This window comes from Populus trichocarpa, chromosome 3 (genome assembly GCF_000002775.5).
Source record: "Populus trichocarpa isolate Nisqually-1 chromosome 3, P.trichocarpa_v4.1, whole genome shotgun sequence".
In the NCBI taxonomy this organism is placed as follows: Eukaryota; Viridiplantae; Streptophyta; class Magnoliopsida; order Malpighiales; family Salicaceae; genus Populus; species Populus trichocarpa.
This window is the reverse complement of record NC_037287.2, coordinates 10345290-10362944: the sequence shown is the minus strand read 5'-3', so window position 1 is coordinate 10362944 and position 17655 is coordinate 10345290. Positions and strand designations below refer to the sequence as shown.

The 17655-nt window shown below is 32.4% G+C and overlaps 1 protein-coding gene across 5 annotated transcripts; it reads left to right on the top strand.

The window, feature by feature from the left end:
• The first annotated feature begins 3873 nt into the window (after positions 1 to 3873).
• Positions 3874 to 8351, top strand: LOC7471621 (phosphatidylinositol/phosphatidylcholine transfer protein SFH11). 5 transcript variants are annotated; one of them, XM_024597209.2, is made up of 12 exons: positions 3874 to 4042; positions 4122 to 5007; positions 5126 to 5225; positions 5384 to 5650; positions 5852 to 5929; positions 6888 to 6989; positions 7062 to 7111; positions 7234 to 7342; positions 7445 to 7513; positions 7668 to 7760; positions 7849 to 7890; positions 7976 to 8351. In XM_024597209.2, exons 2-12 carry the CDS (start codon positions 4619 to 4621, stop codon positions 8018 to 8020), a joined length of 1344 nt encoding a protein of 447 aa, XP_024452977.2. In that variant the 5' UTR covers positions 3874 to 4042; positions 4122 to 4618; the 3' UTR covers positions 8021 to 8351. The 5 variants fall into 5 exon arrangements, with proteins under 5 accessions (XP_024452977.2, XP_024452978.2, XP_002304272.4 ...); XM_024597210.2 differs by having other exon boundaries at positions 4108 to 5007; XM_002304236.4 differs by having other exon boundaries at positions 3874 to 4717; positions 4812 to 5007.
• The last annotated feature ends 9304 nt before the right edge of the window (positions 8352 to 17655 follow it).

Here is a 17655-nt window from a genome sequence, read left to right as displayed (position 1 = left end):
GTTTTGTAGATGAAAATGGAGTTATTAATATTTATATAGTATTTTTTATGATTTATTTTGATTAAAATAAGTTGAAGTTTGAGTTTGTTTTAAAGGTTTTTTAAGCCTGAAATGAAACATGTGAAATAAAACTGTAATATTTCAGTTGAAATTTATCTGAAAAAATTAGAACAGACCAAGATTTAAATTGATATAAAAATTATTTTGTTTTGATCTATTTCTTGAATCGATACAAAATATTTCAGTAATTCCAGATAAAATGAAATGAAATTGACAAATCTTGATAGTGAGTGAGTAGCAGAGTCATCAATAGGCGGCAATACAGGGTGGCGGAGTATGGCAGGTGGCAAATAGAACAGAAACGCCGCCAGGGTCTTCTCTTGAGATGAGATGAGGTAAAAACGAGTTCTCAATTCCCGAAGAGCCCCAACCCCAAAAGGTGATGTCTTTGTCTCTGTCTCTCTTGACACAGCTGGCTACCCCATACGTGCGTTTCTAGATGCTTTCCCACGTATGATTACTTGGTCCCACCATCTCAGCTCTGGGTCCTGCAGTTTACGAGAAAATGAATGGACTGCGAGATCTTATTTTAGGAATTTGTTTTTCTTTTTTTCTCTTTTTGATAATTTAAACAGGTTGGTTTGATTTAATAATTTTTTATATATATATGAATATTGCTGTAAAACTAATGTATCAATAAGCATATAATAATAAAATAATATAATTAATAAATAGTAAATAAAATATATAAAATCAATAAAAATTAGGGAATGAAGATGAAACACTTTTATTTTATATAAATTTATAGTTATATTTGTATAATATTTTCTCAATAATATTTCTATTTATAGGTATCTATACATAAATACTTGTAAGCAAAATGTAGATTTAAATATATTTGGAGAGATTTAAATGAACTTAATGATAATAAATGAATATAATAATAAAGAGGTATATATATATATATATATATATTTTATAATAAATATAATTGTCTGAATTTTTTTACTGTGAAAATTACAATCGAGACGAGATTGCCTTGATGTGCTGATATTAAAAATATTTGATATTGTCTTTCAAATAGAGTGAGGTAAAATTTAAAAATTATTTTATTTAAAATTAATTATTTTATATTTTTAGATTGTCTTTGATGTGCTGATATTAAAAATATTTTTTAAAAATAAAAAATATATTATTTTAATATATTTTCAAATAAAAAATATTATTACTATATTTCCAAACAGCTCTTAAAACTTTTTAGTTTGATATAATAATCATCATGATCTATGGAGTAGGCTTGTCACCAACCTTGCTTTCTCAAATTTCCTTTTGTTTGAGTTTTGAGTAACCAAAAAGGTATTAGAGAAAGTTCGGTAGTGCAGTCAAAATATTATTTATTTAATATTTGATTTGTTTTATTTAAAATTAATTATTTTTAATATTTTATATTTTTTAAATATACTAATATTAAAAATAATTTAATATATTTTTAAATAAAAAATACTTTAAAACACAATTTCTATCGTATTTTCGTACAACCTTAACAATCGCAGATGACAATCTCAATCCCGTAGAACTGAAAGCCGGTTCTTCAATATCGGATAGGAGTTGAAGACAGTTCTCATTTTCTATGGTGCTCAATCCTCCATATATATTCCTCGATGTCCCCATCCATCCGTCTATCGAAATTTAGCTATCCCCATCAAACTTTCTCGGTACATTGTTTCATATTACTTTCCACCTTGCTAGTTTTCTCTTTTTAGTGGATGGACGGTGCCGAAAAGAATGTCTTCAACAGCCAGAAATAATAATCCTTTTCTTTTCGACCAGAGAATAATAGCAATTGTTTTAAGTGTATGGAAGACTAGTTTCGAGAGCTGGGGGCACCGAGATTGACCACTTATCACTACAAACAAGGAAAAGGGCGAACCACTTCAAAGTTTGAGACTTTTTGCCACCTACCAACCACCGAGCAAATAAAGGGGAGTCCTATTTAGTGATTGGAAATGGATACCGAATTATTATTATTTTTTTCGTAAAAAAATAGAGTGATTATGTGTGTTTTTCTTATGAACTCAAATGTAAATTAAAAACCTTAGAAACGTAGTACTTTGAGTTTCACAGATAAAATTAAATAATACTATTAAAAGGCAATTTACTAGCAAATTTAAGGTTACTATCGTTTTGAACCCTCTTTTTTCTCAAATGTTACGAGTTTCAAAGAAAGCTAATTTAGTCGTTCTGTAAAATTGATTTTCCCTCTTTCAGTAATTAAAGCTAAAATCTTTAAATTAAAATCCGTTTAGCGTGACTTATAAAAACATAACCCCAGCGATCTTGTTTCACAGATAACTTGCGATAAAAATAAATTAAAATTACTTTAAGTTATAAATATATTTGGTAAGAATAAATTAAATCATTTTTTTAAATAAAAGATGTGGTGTAAGTTAGAGTTCAAAAGTAAAAAGTTAAAAACTATAAAATTTGATTAAATTACAAATTTTAATTTTGATTAAAAAATGTTTTTAACCAAAGATAATTATGACTTTTCTATAAGTCAATTTTATTTTATTTTTAAAAAAACTTGAATTTATTTAAAAAAATCATACTAAAGCGAGATCTTAATATAATTCTTCTAATTTTTGCTTTTATCGTGCTCTAATAACATTTTATTGCTACATTTATATGCCATGCTATGTGTTACAGGGTCAAATTTATGAGGATATGTCGATGAAAAACACTTTTGGAAAAACACGAGTAGTAATAACCTGTGGGATAGTGTTGAAATTGACAGGAGTGGCGAAATCAGTAATAATGTCACAGTTTATAGCATTTTTTTTATTAATATAGATGTCCGGTTAATTTGTGCGTACTTCGACTAATCACATAGATTTTGAAATTAACGACCATGTAAATTTCTAGTGACCCTAAGATTTATAAAACTCGAACTGATAACCTCTAAGACACAAAATCAAAATAAGATTTACAACATTCACAATAGGAGGTTCGTGTGATCTGGGACTTGACAATCAAGACATGCAGAAACACAACAAGATCGACAACAGGAGTGTTGATAGTTGGGCAGTTAGTTCGTGGAAGACAAGCCAAGCTAGGGAGGGATAATTATTGGCATTTTCTTATATAAGGAAGAATTGGCCAAAACATATGGACATTTGTCATGATCTTTATAGGAAACTTAGGGAGCATTTTCCATTGTAACCTCTCCTATTTTGTATTATAAGTGGATTGTATATATTGTGTAGCAAGTTATCTAGGTATTCAGAACTTTGTGGTTTGTGCATAACACACACAAACTTAGCAAGCATCTGTGTTCATTGAACTAACATAATGTTAGATTGACTTGACACAATCTTGGTCGATGTACCATGTAGTCTGATAATTTTTTTTCAGGAAACAGGTAGCTCCTAGGCAAACATAATTGAATTGATAAAAGAGATGCCACTCCCTGACCGTCTTTCGAGTTGTGAAAAACATTAGCCAAATCCTCTCGGGATATATTTTTCAACTATTGATCGAACTATTACTATAAATATTATTTCTCAAAAAAAAAAACACTATAAGGATTTGATTTCCCAAGAGTTGAAGAAATCTTGGATTTTTTCTTCTTTTGGACGAGCTGCCAAGGGCCATGGTCATTGTTATCGTCAGTTGTGGGTTGAGGGTGGAATATGTTGATCAATCAAGTGTTTAACCTGAGTCCCCAAACCTGTTTATGGGCCGTAGTGGGCCATTTCGTGCATTTTCTGGGCTTTTAGGACCTGAGAAAGCAAAACATTGCGAAGCAAAGGAACAAACACCGTTAATTTCAGTTAAAGGTACTTGGCTCCATACCCCCTCCCATGCCATGCTTTGCTTAAGAAAACTTTTACTGTTTCGTGAGGCACTCCTATATTTTGCTTGCTGAGACAAAAAAAGAAAGAAGAGGTTACTTGGTAGCGAAATATTCCAACCTAATGGTGGAAGACCAAGCAAGCATTGGATCGCATTCGATGCTTTCTTAATTATTCACTGCTCTGCAAAGGTTTAGATGTCTGCCTTTATTTATCTTTTTCCTTGTTGCTTTTTTTTCACTCGTATACAATACAGCTTTCTGCTGCCAGGCTCACTTAATTTGGACAGACTCGGACTCTGCAATCTCTTCCTGTTTCAACAATTATTACTCTGTCATGGGCTCGTCTTGCTTTTGGGTCGTTGATAGGTTTTCTCGTTGCACTTCTTTTCATTGTAAGTTGTAACCAGTTTGGCAATTTCATTTATCGTGTGCCCCAGTCGTTTTTGTGGAACCTCGAATGACTTGAGAGTTTACCATGATTTCTTGAAATTTCATCAATTCTCGATTACATTTTGAGTTGAAGTTTGTCTCTTAACTCTGCACTTGAATTGTGTCTAGTTTGATAGCAAGTGACTTTGCAAATGCCAGACTAATTGAAGGAGACCTTCAAGTTTTCGTTTACTTTTAGCCATATGATAGTTGCTGGATAAGTGAATACAATTTGATTCTGCAGGAACAGATTTTGTACTCTTGTGTTGATAATTATTTTTGACGAATGCGCTCATTGAGTTGATTGGATATCACTATAAGTCTATATCAGTACATATGTTTAAACAAAAGGAGACTTCTCGGGAGATAATCATAATGAGAGGTAGTGGAGAAGGTGAGGAATCTTCAGACTCGAAGCGTTCTCAGCTAGGAAAAGTAAGGACAAAATCTATCCATCCACCCATTGAATCCCAGTGGCTTCTCCATCCTCCAGAAGAAATTAAGCCTTCTTCTTCATTGCCTAAACCAGGCATCAAGTCAATGTTAAATTACCCTCGCAAGATTCGGAACTCGTTGAAGAAACTTGGAAGGGGCAAAAGCTTGCGAATAGTCCTTGAAGGAGTTCACGATCCAAAATATGAACAACTTGTTGATTCTCTCCGTGAACAACTTTTTGTTGAAGGTCATCTAATGGAGAGGCAAACTGACTATCATTCTCTTTTAAGGTAAGTTTGATCGTATCAGTTTTAGTTTTATTTCCTGAAATGATATATTGTAAGCCAATATTCTTGGTTATTGACTGTTAATTTACGATAAGATGGTGTTTAATGTAATGCCTGTCAGGTTTCTCCGGATGAGAGACTTTGATCTTTCAAAAGCAAAGGACACGTTTGTGCAATATCTCGCGTGGCGTGAGGAATATGGGGTTGATGAAATTCTGAAGGTGAAGAACGAATTTATTTGTTACCATATATGTATGGTTTGACAATTGACATTCAAATCCAACCATTCCTTTTACATTAACTTCTGCCATATCGAAGTCGACTCTTGCCTTTGTCTGTAAATTCTTCAAGGGGTTCATTTGTTTGGAACTCAGTGCAGGAATTTAAGTTTGAAGAATATGCAGAAGTAAAGAAACGTTATCCTCATGGATATCATGGGGTTGATAGAAATGGAAGACCGATATACATTGAACGGCTCGGAATGGTAGACCTTAATGCGCTGTTGCAGGCAACTACAGTTGACAGATTTGTCAGATATCACGTGTCGGAACAGGAGAAGACATTAAATATTAGGTTCCCTGCATGTTCAATTGCAGCTAAGAGACATATAGCATCCATCACAAGTATTTTAGATGTGAAGGGAGTGGTGAGCATCGCATTCAATACTTGTATCTTGCAAATTATCAGCACTGAGAAAGAGTTACTTGACCTATAAGTCATAAGTTCTGTCTCTTTTCTGTCTGTTCATGTTGGGGGAAACCATGTGATCGTTTTGTTAGTTAAGTTTTAATTCCGAGCCTTTTTGCGGTATGTCCTGATCAATAGTTTGATTCTTGCCTTTGCTTAGGGAATGTCCAATTTCTCAAAAACTGCGAGATCTCTCTTTATGGAAATTCAGAAAATTGATAGCAACTACTATCCAGAGGTATAGCTTTTCTTTGAAGGTTTAGTTAGATTGATGAAGGTCTTAATGCGGCAATAGGGCAATCTCTTAAAATAAAGAAGAACCATAAACACAAAATGATACTATCACAAGTCCAGGACGACTTCTTTTGTTTTAACATCTTCTAATCATCTTAATTATTTATTTATTTTGAAGTATCCATGCTTTTCGGCTAGCCATGGAAATTTCATTTTGCAACATTTGATCTTTTTGACCTCCCCTTTTCCTTTTCCATGCTTTCTTTTTTACTATAGTTATTAGATGGGAAAGCATGCCAAGACATTCTAGGTGGACAAGTTTGATAGAGTTAGTTCATATATAGTAGCTTCCATGAACTTTGATTGGATTTAGGAGACATGGCATTCCAGCTCTGACAGCTGCAATCATGCTGTAGAAAGATGTACTTCAGCGATAGTTAGAATATGCACTGGTTTATTGTTGAGCAATATTCTGCTTAAGCAAATGGTATCCAGATATCATGTGCTGTGAATAATTCACATTTTATTATTTTTTTACTATCTTGGAAAATAATTAAGCTGATATGTTTTCTGTAAAACGATTTTTAAGTTCAGCCATTGATTTTGTTTAAAGTTGTTAATCGAGAGGTAACTCGGCAGCAGTCTCATGGGTCATTGATTTCAGAGAAACCCTAGTTGATGTACTAGTTATCGTATTCATTGTATTGCCTGGATTTTGAATTTTTTAAGGATCCCTGATAGCTTCAGGGAAAAAACTGCGTTGAAATTTTGGAAGCCAAAAAAAAAAACAAAACAGAATTCGATGTGTAAATGACATCGAGTGCAAAGATTGACAAGCAGGATGGAGGTTATGCTTATTTCTAGGAAGACCAAGTGGTGCTGTGTTTTCAAGAGTAAAGCTTGGGTTATTTTTCGTTCTATGAGTCGTATCAGTTAATAATTTTTGGTATGGAAATTTTCAGATTCTGAATCGGCTCTTTATAGTCAATGCTGGAAATGGGTTCAAGATGCTGTGGAAAGCACTCGGGGCTTTTCTTGATGCACGCACATTAGCGAAGATTCATGTGAGGATTTTAAAAACACAATTGCATTTCGCTTCCCAAGCTGCACGAATCAAGTGTTTGTTCCAATTGCAGGTTTTGGGATACAACTATCTAAGTAACCTGCTTGAAGTAATTGATCAGAGGTGCAAGTCCATGCAAATCTTCGGCATATATATAAATTATTGTTCTGAAAGCATTGTTAACTTCGGATACGAATGTTTCTTTCATATGTTAGCACCACTAAGTCTTCCTATTTCCTCTACAGTAATTTGCCAAGTTTTCTGGGAGGTGACTGCACATGTTCTGATTATGGTGGCTGCCTGTTTAGTGATAAAGGACCTTGGCAGAACCCTGAAATTCTAGAAATGCTCCAGGTTAACTTCTGAGTGCAGGAAACACTCCCTTAAACCGTTTTACATATTTACCAACCTGAATTCAGTCGAGACTTCCGCGAATATTTAATTTCTTCCTTGCAGTCAACTTCTATAATGGAAGAGATTTACGATAGTGAAGCAGATAGTGATGTTGCTTCAGAGGAGGCTATGGTAATTTATCAATACCTTACTCAACCATGTTATATCTGAGTACACTTGCAATGTTGATCAGTTGATCGCCTACAGGCTCTCTAGAATAGTGCTTTTAATATGATACGATAGAATTTCAACCTCTCAGCCAACATTTTCCTGCTGAATAATGCAGGAAACAAGCCAAAATGAAGACTGCGGTGACGGAGGAAACACCGAGGCGCAAAAAATCCACGCACTGGAAGTTGCACTTATGGACTCCAACAAAGTAAGTGATATGCACACAAGTCACAACTTGCTTCTGACAGGTTTAATATACGGCAGGTACTGTTGCTGAATAACAGGTTGTGTTACAGGAAATCCAAGCATTGAAAGCCGCTCTTGACAACACGAAGGCGGTGAGCCTAGAGATGTTTGTGGTTTACTGCTGCCAATTTCTATCTCGTCAAGTTTTGTTTATCTAATCATTCTTTCGCCTCACAGGTTTTGGAACGACTTGAACAACACATTAAAGCATTGAGAGTTTAAGATTATAAGCCAGCGTGCCGAGTCCTAAATTCTGGTGCTGCTATATATCTTAATTATCTCGTATAACCACAAAAATCAATGATAATGGCGAAAGAAGAGCTTTCTGAAGGTGCTGCATGCAGCGTGCTGATGACTCTGCGGTGCAGTGATAGGCTGATTTTACTTTATATTCTACTGGTTAAATTTCGATGCAGAGCACAGGTCCAATCTGAACAAACTTTAAAAATTAATTTATTTATGGCTTAGAGTATATTTTTTTTTAAAAAAAAATAAAATTCCATCAACCCTTAGTCGATGAACATTTAAAGAAAAATATTTTAACCTCCATAAAATATTTTCTCTATACCATTAACTTCTACTATCATTATCTTATTATTAATATAACAATCATTTTATTATCATCTCACTGTAACTCTTCATGACTATCACTATACATATCACTAAGTCAGGACTCGAAGGAGAATCTTATATGAGCATGCTCATCTTGACAGGTAAGACGCGTTTTGGAGCCATACAAGGCTGCCAAGAACAAATCCGTGAGACCCATGGGCCAAAGAGGACAATATTTTACTAGTAGGATAGGGTGTTATATTGGTATCAGAGCCCGACTCACTAGTTGTATGGTAATGCCGACGGGGTCGTCGGGCTCATTAAGAGGGGTGGATTATAATATCTCACGTCAGCGGGTGAGGACTTAGAGGAGGGCCTTATATGAGCATGCTCCTTGACTAGTAAGACGCGTTTTGAGGCCATGTGTGGCTGCCAATAACAAATTCGTGAGGCCCATGAACCAAAAGTGGACAATATCTTTCTAGTGGGGTGTTACAATCACAATTATTCTATCGTCATCACTCTATTATCATTGTTGGCTGCTATCTTATTGTTGTAACCCATTTTTGGGTCCCCGCACAAAAAGAAGAAAATACAAAAAAATCAAAAAAATATATGTTCAGAAAAAATAAAAAAATAATAACAGTGAGAATAGGATGCCGGAGCGTCCAGACAATGGTCAAAATCTGGTTGAGGAGGTTCAAAAATACAAAGATTAAAATTTGGCAGTATTTTGTTGACTGGTGATAGCCCTGTTGATGAAGAAAATTTAATTTGAGGAAGAAAAGTCCAAAATCATATGTTTATGGACTCAATTAAATTTTATTGAAGATTTAATTGAATTTATGGAGGGTTTGATTGCAAGAAAAATTAATTTTGGAGTAAATTTGGGCTTCAATTGGAAGAAATTAAAGTTTTGGGGTCAAATTATATTTTTTGAGAGTTAATGTAGTCAAATCAGGGGCTTAATTGCGTAAATATTGAAGTTTGATGGCCAATTAGGGACTTAATTGAAGAAATCCGAAACCAAGGACCAAACTGGAAAAGGCGCGTAAATAGAGGGACTGTAATTAAAACCATATCAAGGGCCAAATTGAAGAAATTAGAAGTTTATTGCTCAATTGAGGGTCAAATTGCACTAATTCAAGACCAATGATCAATTTGGAAAAGGCGGCCAACTTCAAGGCCAGCGATTGAATTTGGCAAGGATGTAATTGAATTGATTTTTACAATTAAAATTGTAATTGAGGACGCAATTGAACAAATCACAAATTGAGGACCAATGTGAACTCTGACATATTTTACCGCCTTTTCATACACTGTTCATTAAAAAAAAGGGGGTGAAACAGTGCCGTTTTGAAGGCCATGTGGGTCTTCTTCTTCCCCTGGACGCGCGAAACAAGGGAGGAAGAACAAGATCTTTTCTCCCTTGTTTCTCACCGACTTCCCCTCCCCTGATGATCCAAAAAGACGCCGATCAAGGGTCCCTCCACCTACACAGCTTTCCGTGTGTTAGCGTTAGGGGAGAAGAGGTGTCCCTAGGGTGGTAGAGGGGCGACTGAATAGTGGTTGCCCCGTCCATCCTACACCCTTGCGCCATTGATTGGGCAGGGGTGTAGGCCTCCGTTCTCCTTTATAAATACAGGTGAGAAAGGGGACACAGAAAAAACGAGAAAAAAAAAGAAGGAGAGGGAGAGAAACATAAGGATAGAAAAAAAAAAGGGAGAAAAACAGAGTAAGAGAGAGAGAGCAAGCAAAACAGAGAAAAAAGAAAAAAAAAAAAAGAGAGGGGAGGGGAAAACGAGAAAGAAGAGGGAGGACAGAAAGAAAAGAAAAAAAGAAGAAGAAGAAAAGGGACAATGGTCTGAAGACCGAAAGAAAAAAAAAGAGAAAAAAATAGAGGAGGGAAAGGAAGAAGAAGGAGCAGCTCCGCCGGCCACCGCAGTCACTCCACCGCGACAACAACACCGCCGCCGCCAGCACCGCATCGACGCCACCCCAGGTAACCTCCTGCTGCCCTGTTTTGTTTACTCTTGCTCAGCCCCTGCCCGCATTTGCATGCAGAACGTGAATAATTCACGTTCTGCAGCAAATGGTGAGGGGGCTGGTTACTGTGTTGTGCACAGTAACCAGCCCATTTGGTTTTGGGCCGGGTTAGGCCCAGCCCACTGATCTTGGCCGGGTCCGACCCATTTAAAAAAAATTAAAAAAACAACAACAAATATTTTTCAATATTTGTGATTTCCCCGCGTGTATTGTTTTATGCAGTTTTGTTTAATCTCAGTCTGTTTTCTGTCATTTTGAAAAATACGAATCCGGTATTAAAATACCTGGTTTTCGTCAAAACTTCCAAAAATTAAAAAAAAAATTAAAAAAAAAATTTGTGCATACGACCAAGTGTCTTAAAGCTAAAAAATCATATTGTGTTTGTCATGCACCAGCAAAAAATGTTTTAGCATGTATTTTGACTTTAATAACCAGTTTATTAAAGTCAAGAAAACATTGGCTAAAATTTCAAAAACAACAAAAATTTTTTTTTGTTTATCTTTTAGTATCTGGGGTATGACATTACACGTAATATGTATTTTGGATATTAAATTCTGTTTTTTTCGGACGTAGAACAGTTAGGTTTTACTCCATTAAGATAAGAACCTCCTTATTAAGGAGGGCTTTTCTTTTTTTAGTTTAACGTGGGTGTCCGGGCCAGCTTGCGCGCACCTCGACTAATCTCACGGGCCCTGAAGTTAACGACCATATAGGCCTCCAGTGGCCATCATATGAGCAACCATATGGCTCGAACCTGAGATCACAGAGGGAGCAAACCTCTTGATCCCAAGCTTTTACCACTGGGCCACCACCTAGATGGTTTAAGGAGGGCCTTTCTTGAACTTTAAACATACCAACAATTAGAAAATGCAATAAGACCATAGTTTTTTATCAGACATTAAAACAATATAGCTTACCATAGGATGGCGTAGTTGAGATGCTAATACATTCCCTTTAAGCAACCAGTCTCCGTACTCGATCTCTGAGACCAGTTAGGGTTCCTAGTAACCAGAATACTAGGTGGCGGCTCCCAGTCCATATTTTACTGATAAGAGGCAAGAATTCTTTGCCTCTCCACATTTGCCAGATAGACCATTACATTTTCCCTGAGAATGATGGACGATCGCCGCGACGCCGCACACGTGCGACACTTATTACCAATATAACCATCATTTTATTATATCTCACAATTATCTTTTAAAATTGTCATCACCACCACAACAATCACCATTATCTCACTATCACCATTATAATAAATGTTGTTGTCACCACTACTATATTATTAAGTAATTATTATTGTCGGTATCACAACTACCATAACAACCATTAGTATATGGCCACCAATATTATTAATATCACAAATACTATAAACATGATCATCTATGAGTTGTCACCATAACCATTACTCAGAAACCATGAAAGAAAATTAATTTATTTATGTAAAAATATTTTTTGATATATCCAAGTAGTAAAAAATAACTCATTTTTCTCTGAATTTAGATAGCACCAATTACTTGATGTTTGTTGATGAACCATTTCTCCAGGGCAAAGGATCCAAGACTGACGCCTTGAGAATCGGAATGTTGTGGTTCAAAAGTATTGGTTTTGGGAGGACAAAAAACCATTTGGTTATATTAAATTGTGCTGGACCAAAATTACCATTCTCATTTACCAAAATTACCACTCTCATTTACCACTTTCAAACATACCGTTAAAATTATAAATTACCCCTCGAAATATTTGCTAAGTAAGAATTTGGCAACGTAAACAAGAGTTTTTTTTACTTCAAATCACCTCATTCTAGCATATGCATTTGTTTGTTTACGCACTAAAATTACATTAACCTTATTTGCGAGAGAAAAAGGAAGAAATTATTACCCAGCCATGAAGTTAATTGCCTCCCACATTGGAGACAAAAGATGGCTCTTAGCTTCGCAGCATCTATGTTTTTAAGAGTGTTTTTATAAAAAAATTGAAAAAACTTTATTTTTATTTTTTAAAATTAATATTTTTAAATTATTTTAATATATTAATATTAAAAATAAATTTTAATGAAACAATGCTATTATTGTGGTCAAGAAGAGGGCTATTCTCTCTTGGGGCCCATTGTTAATTCTAGACGAGACTGCCTCCGAGATACTCAATGCATGGTCCACATTTAAATCGAGCTGATTGGAGGTTTTTTCTTTTGACTTTTTGACAAGGAGCTGGTGGCAGTTGAGATTTTTTTGGTTTTTGATTGTACGGTACGACTTGAGATTTATGATTATGGTTGGAGGATGGTAATAATTGTTTTTTAAAATATATTTTTGTTTAAAAATATATTAAAATAATATTTTTAATTATTTAAAAATTATTTTTGATATTAGAATATCAAAATAATATAAAAATGTTAATTTGAAGTTAAAAACATAATTTTTTAAAAAATAATTTTAAAATACAAAAAATAAGAAGACAGGGACCTTTTTGTTTGTGTTTTCAGGAGGGGTGCTACTGTTACATTTGTCTTGATTAGGTGTTTTGTTGTGTTAAATTGATTAAATGATTGAAAATCAGTGTGTACATGTCGAGGTTTTTTCCACGGTCGACGATGGATTGGGTTATTCTTGGTGTCGTTACCTGCAAAACAGAATCTTTGTGTATTTAGGAGACCTTCTACAGTTTGATGATGGAGTTTTAATGGTGTGGAAAAAAAAGGTGCAGGCTTTTTCTGTCGTGGAGCATTGGATCCCTATAAAAATACCTCACCCTTCGACTTACTGCAAAGACATAGTAAAACTGATTAAATTAAAAAAAACTGATTGAAAAATTGAATGGTAATAAAAAACTGATTAAATTAATTAGAATATTAAAAAAATTAACTGATTCGGTTCGATTTCGGTTCTATAAACTTGAAATCAAAAAACCAAACCCATTTGAAATTAAAAAAAAAAAAACACCCAAAAAAACAATATAGTTTTTTGTTTTTAATATAAAAATAATCAAACCGAACTAAAACCGGTCGGTTGGGTTTCGGTTTTTATTCTAAAATAACTGAATCAAAACCGGTCAGTTTGAACCGGTTTCGGTTTTTTATAAAAAAAATTTGATTTTGTTACTCTTATAGGTAAAAACCGAATCGAACAAAAAATAATCACCTCTATACAAAATTCCTTTTTTATTTTTTATTTTTTATTGGCGTAAATGTGTAATATCAATTACTCTTTTTGTTATATAAGAATAACTAATGTTGTCATCCCCAATTTAGTTGTTTTTGTTATAAAATATTTCTTTTTTCTTCAAAATTTCCACCTTGCTTATTTTTTCTATGCAAAAATAAAAATAACATGAGTAAGATCTAGCATGTAATTGATGGGAATAATAAGTAAAAATAAAAAAATAAAAATTTCATTTAAAGACTAAACTAGCTATTTGACCCATGCTTTTAGCTAGTCAAATTATTTTTTGGTGAAAAATGAACATGCAGTTTTTTTCAATGTATTTTTCCACACAAAAATCTAATTATAAATTGAAAAGCTTATAAATGCATTTAATTAAATAACTGAATAACCACATGTGCCACTAAATAAATAAAAAATTGTTAACGTTTCTATTTGACTTGTCTCGCAACGGGTCAAATCATTTTTTTTCTATGCAAAAATCAATACTTACATATAATAAAATAAAGTGAAGATCACGTACATTAATAAAAATACATAAGATCTTAAATTAATTTTTAATGTAGTATAAAAATAAAACAATATTACAACTGCTACAGCGAAACACCATTTACTTTTAGTTTTGTATGATAATTTTTCAAAAACAAAAGTATAAAGAAAAAATTACAAAAACAAATTACAAAAGAATAAAGACAAAAAACAAAAAGAAATGTATGAATAGGTCTAAGTGTAAAGAATAAAAAATAATATTTTTTTCAATAAAAAAATGCAAAGAAAAAAACTAAAAAAAATATTACAAAAAATAAAGATAAAAAAAAGTTAATAAATAACCAAGTATAAAGGGGTAAATATGCTAAGTATAACAAAAAAAAATCTAAAACATATAAATTTGTCCTTATTATGGCACCTGCTACAGTAAAAAAATTGGAATTTTTTCAAATTTGCTATTTATGCAATGAAAGAGAGTTTCCTTAATAACATGATATAATTATAATTAATCCGAAAAAGGGGAGGCCGGAAGTTAAGTTATCAATTCAGTCATGAAATCTCTTTGAAATACATGTAATCAACTTTACTAGATAGTTAGGAGTCACTTCTCGTTTTCCTGAGTTCTTTAGTAGGATTCTTTTTAAGAAAAAAAAATAGCACATTTAAAAATTTAATTTGAAAAACGATACAATTTAAAAAGATTTGCATTATAGTTGACATCTGTAACTCTAACGTTGCATGTCTCGTTAGCAAATTTGAGCATAGCTATTAAACCGGGTTGAGCTCACTAAACAATCGGGTTTTAGATTTTACAAGTTAATTTGAAAAAATTTAAAAAATATTTAAAGTTTTAATATTTTATATAAAAAAATTAAGAAAAAATCCATGTGAATATAGACTATACATGTTATAAATAATAAAGTTTAAAAAAATATTTTAAAAAGTTTTTTTTATCACACATTGAAAAAATATAACTTTTTTCTTGTGAACATAGAGTATATATACGAAATGGATTCAAATTCCACATTGAAAAAATAACTTTTTTCTTGGGAATATGGAGTATATATACTAAAGTACTTCAAATTCCACATTGAAAAAATAATTTTTTTCTTAGAAATATAGTGTGTATATACCAAAAGGGTTTCAAATTTCACATTGAAAAAATAAAATATTTTTCTAATATTTATACAGTGAACTTTAAAAATATGAAAAAAAAGAGGGTATAGAAGAAAAACCACATTTGAAAAAAAAAAGGTCTCATATGGGTTGCCTGGGTCATGTGTTGACCCGCCAGATTGACCAAGTTTTGTCGGGTTGTCGCACCGGCCAGTCTTTTAACAAACCTGAATCGGTTTAGCCACCGGATCAACCGGGTCGATCCTTCGGGCCAGTCCAGGTTTAATAACTATGAATTTAGGTAGCGTCTAGAAGCATATACAAAAATAATAGAAATAGAAGAAACAAGAAAATAAAAATGAGATGGTGACATTATTATTTCTAGTAGTAATATATAAGATAAAATAATTGTCTTTGTATTCTGTTAAGGTAAACAATACAAAAAAAAATATGAAAAATTTTATTTTACTCTTAATTAATATGTATTATTGTTGGCTTGCATATTTAAAGAATATATATATTTTTAATTTAGTTTATATTGAGTGTTGAAATTATTAATACTATAATAACTCTAATTATAAAACCATGACTGGATTGACAAGTTAACCCGGGGCTTAAATTGATCCGAGTTTAAGAAAAAATAGAGGAATAATTAACTCAACCTGACTCGGTAAAAAATTCAAGTCAACCCGAAATAAAACACGGTTCAAAACCTCATTGATTTTTTTGAAAAGAAATTTGATCAAAACAAGGTTGTCATGATTATTAAAAAAAAACATTGGGCCTGTCAAGTTGGCCCTCCAGAACCGTGACCTAAACCTTATCTCGAGTCGACTCTCAGGTCGAATTCTAAAATTATGATAATAATCACTTTTATTTATATGTTGACTCAGTTAATCCATGTTGATCTTCTCAACCCGTGAACTGAATCTTATCCTATTTTACCTTTCATTTGAGTTTTAAAATTATAATAATATTAAAAAATTTTCATTACACTTACTCACAACGAAGCATGGGTCAAAGTTAGTTGCTACAAATATTTATGGGTATTTAAGAATATCTAAAGCCGGGGCCAATCTAGCAAGCAACTACCATGGCAATTCAATTACTGCTTCCTTTCAAGGTCAATTCTCATGTACTCCAGGGAAAAATTTGAGCCTTCGATGTTTTCATTTTAGCGTATTTAAATCATAGATAAATACCAAAATGAAAATTTGGAGAATATTGAAGATGCATACCATTGGTGTCCAATTTTAAATAATATCTTCTCAATTCTCCTTTTATTTTAAAGGATGTCTCTATGTCATTACTCAATGAATATGGAATAAAAATACACTCAATAAAAATAGATATAGAGATAATCCCGAGGGACGTAGTTTAATTGATCAAGTTCTGAGTTTGTTTTCTAAAAGTTATCAATTTGAATTTCACAAATCTCAGAGCCACTAGAAACTTACATGGTCGTTAACTTCATGACCTGTAAAATTAATTGAGATACACGCAAACTAACCCAAACATCCACATTAATAAATAAATAAAAACACAGGATATTTTTTCCCTGTTAAGTAGTAAATGAGGACGATGACGAGTACGGGATCTAGGCGTGAACCTGACTCTCCATTATAAATATCCTCATATGTATTTAAAATAAACGTGTTATTGGATTTATATATGAGAGTTATTGTAAATTTTAATATGTACTTAATATTAAATTCTCATTGGATATTAAATATCAAATATTAATTATAAATATAAAAAAATATTTTTTTCTCTCTCTCTCAAATCCTCTCCAAACCTTATAAAGAAAAAGTTTTTCTTATCTATAGGATGTTTAAGAGTATAGTAGCAATTATTTTTTAAAATATTTTTTATTTTAAAATACATAAAAATAATATTTTTTTTATTTTTTTTAAAAATATTTTTGAAATCAACACATCAAAACAATTAAAAAATATTTAATTTTAAATAAAAAAAATTAATAAAATACTGTTTAGAACACAATTTCAACCCTGCCTTTAAAAAGTGCGGCAAATAAAAGACGCTTACCTAGTAATCATTAATTATAAAAATAATTTAGTTTTTCAGTCAAAAGGTAAAAAAAGTTTTTTTTAGTTTACCTCAATCAATTTACAAAAATCATACCAAATAAAATCTTAGTTTTTGAGATAAATTGTGTAATTTCATAATCTTACGAGGTTAATGTTGGTGGAATAGCTTTTTGAAGAAACTTTAAGAACTGAAATTATGATCCTACAAATAACAAGAACTATAATATACTACATCATAATAATCGTCTTTATAGCAAAATGATTCCTTTCCATTCCCCACGCACGAATGTATATAAATATTATTTTAAATGATTAAATCTACCTTAAATAGACTTATATATAAAAACAAAACAAAACAGCTGCCCTGTATTTCTCATAGCTTCTGTTTCCGTTTTTACATGTTTTTTATTAAAATAATATTTTTTAGTTTTTTCTAACAATTTTAATA